We start from the raw sequence: 3,089 nt of genomic DNA, 5'->3' as shown, positions 1-3,089 counted from the left end.
AAAAATGCAATCGCCGTTCGGAGTCGGCGTAAAACTGTAGGTCCCTCCGCTTTGTGTGACAACATCAAGGCGCACGCCGCAAGTCGGAGGAGAAGCTCGGCCAAATGAGTAAGCGCCAATCTATCTATTATTATTATTACTAATCTATTTAAAAAATCATTTACAGTTTTATAGGAAATTGCCTTATTTTACGGCCTGTACTTTTTTAAAAGTTACAATATATGTGCAACCTGTGTGGAGCTTAAGATACAAACATATATTCAGGCTTATAAGCCTGTAATTAAACATTTTTGTACATTTAATTTGAAATAGTTGCACGAACGGATTAAAAGTGGTAAATAATTAGTACTTTTTCTACTACTTTAAAATGCGTGACCGGAATAGACCTGCCGAAAAAGTGAGGTTAAGTTACTGACAACACCTTGTTATTATTACACCATGTGGTGGAATAATAACAAGGTGTTGTCAGTAGCGACGTGTTTGTTGTGATTTTGACAAGATCGGCATGCTTATTTTCAGTGCTGCCGATCTTAATTTTTATAGTACTATTCGTTGTGAAATAGTATCTAAAATACTCCATTTTAGTAATTCGTTTTATCGCGATTTTTAAAGAACTTGGTATTTTCAGAACAATATTTAATAATTTATTTTTGAGCTATAGGCCGTATGTTAAATAAAACATTAAATGTTTTTTTGTTTTATTTACTTTTTAGTTTTATTTTGGTCCGGTCGACCGGACAAAGCTAATAGTTCCTGAAGATACCTTCAGGCTGAAGGCGACCAAAATAAAACTAAAAAGTAAATAAAACAGAAAACCATTTAATGTTTTATTTAACAAACGGCCTATAGCTCAAAAATAAATTATTAAATTATACTAAACGGCCAATAAGCAACACAATCATGAACAATATTAATATTTAAAATTGCTGGATTTGTATAACTTTTGTCCTCAAAAAGTAGAAAAATAAAAGATATCCTGGTTATCAATGGAAAACAAACGTACACACAAATCGTATGGAAAGGCGTTTTTTTATATTAAATAACCTTTGCTGCATTGTCATAATATTGAGCCAAATGAACTACTGATACACTAGAATAGAGTGGCTGCATGGTTAAATTAGGAATTCGCTTATATTATCGATATTTATGTGTTTTAATCTATTTAGAAAATAATTTACAGTCTTATAGGAAATTGCCTTATTTTACGGCTTTTACTTTTTTAAAGTTACAATATATGTCCAAGCTGTGTGGAGCTGCCGATACAAGCATATAAGCCTGTAAATATACATTTTCTACATTTAATTTGAAATAGTATGCACCAACGGATTAAAGGTAGTAAATAATTAGTACCTTTTCTAGTACTTTAAAATGCGTGACCGGAATAGACCTGCCGAAAAAGTGAGGTTAAGTTACTGACAACACCTTGTTATTATTACACCATGATTAAAAGTCAAATGGTTAACAACAACAACGAATGTCATTAAATGAAACTACCTTCTTTTTTGTATCATGCTTTCACTGCTCTCCTATAAATTGCCAGGTATTTTAAATACCCCATTTTATGAGGCCAAATACATAAATATTACCCTGCATCTTTCGCATATTCAGATAGCAAGAATTTCAACACCTATTCCAACGCTAACGCCTCAGGTGAAGCATTCTACCCGAAAGCCAAGTGGGCAGACATTCAAGTGCTGCTAGTAGAAGTGTACTGAAGAGCACTCTGCGGTTTGGTTGGAGAATGTGAGTGTGTGTGCAATGAACAAATGAGTACTTATGAGTATTTTGGCATCAAAGGGTCAACATAATTTTGTGGGAATGCACAGGAGTTTGTGTGTATGGGTGAAAGTGTAAAAGGGGAAACTTTAATTAGTTTAATTAATTTATGCTCGTACTCGTTTTTAAATAATTTAAACTTAAAAACTTTCGAAGCAACTCAGCCTTGGCCTTTTGGTTTTTGGGACACACAAAAAGACAAATAAAAAATGCGGTCATGAATTTTCATTCATTATTTACATTTTGATTTCAAAACATTCTCTAAATTCCGAAACATACAAAATTTCCAGTAAATACACATTTCGAGCGCTCTGCGACTTTGTGATGTATGTCGTAAAGCTGGCCTAACTAATTTGGTTCTAACGGCATGGCGACTGTTAAACGTAAGGTTATTGTTAAAAAGATTCCGCCCGGTGGTAATCCAAATCCACCGAAGCCCATACCCATTACAATGTCGCAACAGGACTATGAAAAGGCTTGCGTTGAATCGCATAACAAATTTCGTGTCACACACGGCACAGCGCCGCTCACCATTAACCCCACACTGACGCAGGTGGCAACCAAATGGGCGCATGTAAGTTGGTAGAAATTATTATCCAAACACTTTTCAAACAACTGCGCATTTGCTAATGATTTACATCCATCTCCTTTTAGAATCTCGCACAGCGCCAGAAAATGGAACACAGCCCCGATGGCAAATATGGTGAAAATATTTATTATAGCAGCGGTCAGCAGGTGACACCTGAAATGCCTGTGAAAATGTGGTACGACGAGATCGCCAAATATGACTTTGCCAAGTCGCAATTTAATCCGCACACTGGCCATTTTACACAGCTTATATGGCGCGATACAAAACAAGTGGGCGTGGCTTATGCTGTGTCGTGAGTTGAGAGTTGAAGAGAAATATTTTATTTCTTATAACCTATCCTATTTAGTGGTGAAAAGGCTTGGGTTGTCGCCAATTATGACCCGCCAGGAAATGTGAACGGTTTCTTTCGTGAAAATGTGCCGCCAAAAAAGTGAAGAACAAAATGGAGGAATGGAGCTAAGACGAGTATTTTAAAGCGACATCAACGAGTCCTTTCTGAAAGAGGCTGACATTTTTAATGGAAGGTACTAAGGTTGAAATTTCCACTAAAAATTTCTAAGCGGCTTTAAGGCATAAAACAGTTGTCCAAATTAGCCGAGTCATAGCGCGAGGACGAAAAAACTTATCTTAAGCAACAAATTGTGGCGCGCTGATATCTGGTTTGGTTTAGTCATCATTAGAAAATACATAGTGCAAATTTTTTTCTCTTAATATTTTTATTTTT

General features: G+C 35.6%; 1 protein-coding gene across 1 annotated transcript; it reads left to right on the top strand.

The window, feature by feature from the left end:
• Positions 1-2,143: 2,143 nt before the first annotated feature.
• Positions 2,144-2,799, top strand: LOC118742058 (Golgi-associated plant pathogenesis-related protein 1-like). Its single transcript, XM_036474025.1, has 3 exons — positions 2,144-2,350; positions 2,431-2,657; positions 2,712-2,799. The coding sequence occupies exons 1-3, from the start codon at positions 2,144-2,146 to the stop codon at positions 2,797-2,799; spliced, it is 522 nt and encodes a 173-aa protein (XP_036329918.1).
• Positions 2,800-3,089: the final 290 nt, after the last annotated feature.

Source organism: Rhagoletis pomonella, unplaced genomic scaffold (assembly GCF_013731165.1).
Source record: "Rhagoletis pomonella isolate Grant_MI unplaced genomic scaffold, Rhpom_1.0 Rhpom_scaffold_00006, whole genome shotgun sequence".
NCBI classification, from domain to species: Eukaryota; Metazoa; Arthropoda; class Insecta; order Diptera; family Tephritidae; genus Rhagoletis; species Rhagoletis pomonella.
This window is presented reverse-complemented; position numbering and strand designations above follow the sequence as displayed.

Bases quoted from the DNA above. Each gene is read 5' to 3' on its own strand.
- LOC118742058 (XM_036474025.1), top strand. From the start codon at position 2,144: ATGGCGACTGTTAAACGTAAGGTTATTGTTAAAAAGATTCCGCCCGGT. The intron at 2,351-2,430 runs GTAAGTTGGTAG...ATCTCCTTTTAG, and splicing joins TGGCAACCAAATGGGCGCAT to AATCTCGCACAGCGCCAGAA. The intron at 2,658-2,711 runs GTGAGTTGAGAG...TATCCTATTTAG, and splicing joins GGCGTGGCTTATGCTGTGTC to TGGTGAAAAGGCTTGGGTTG.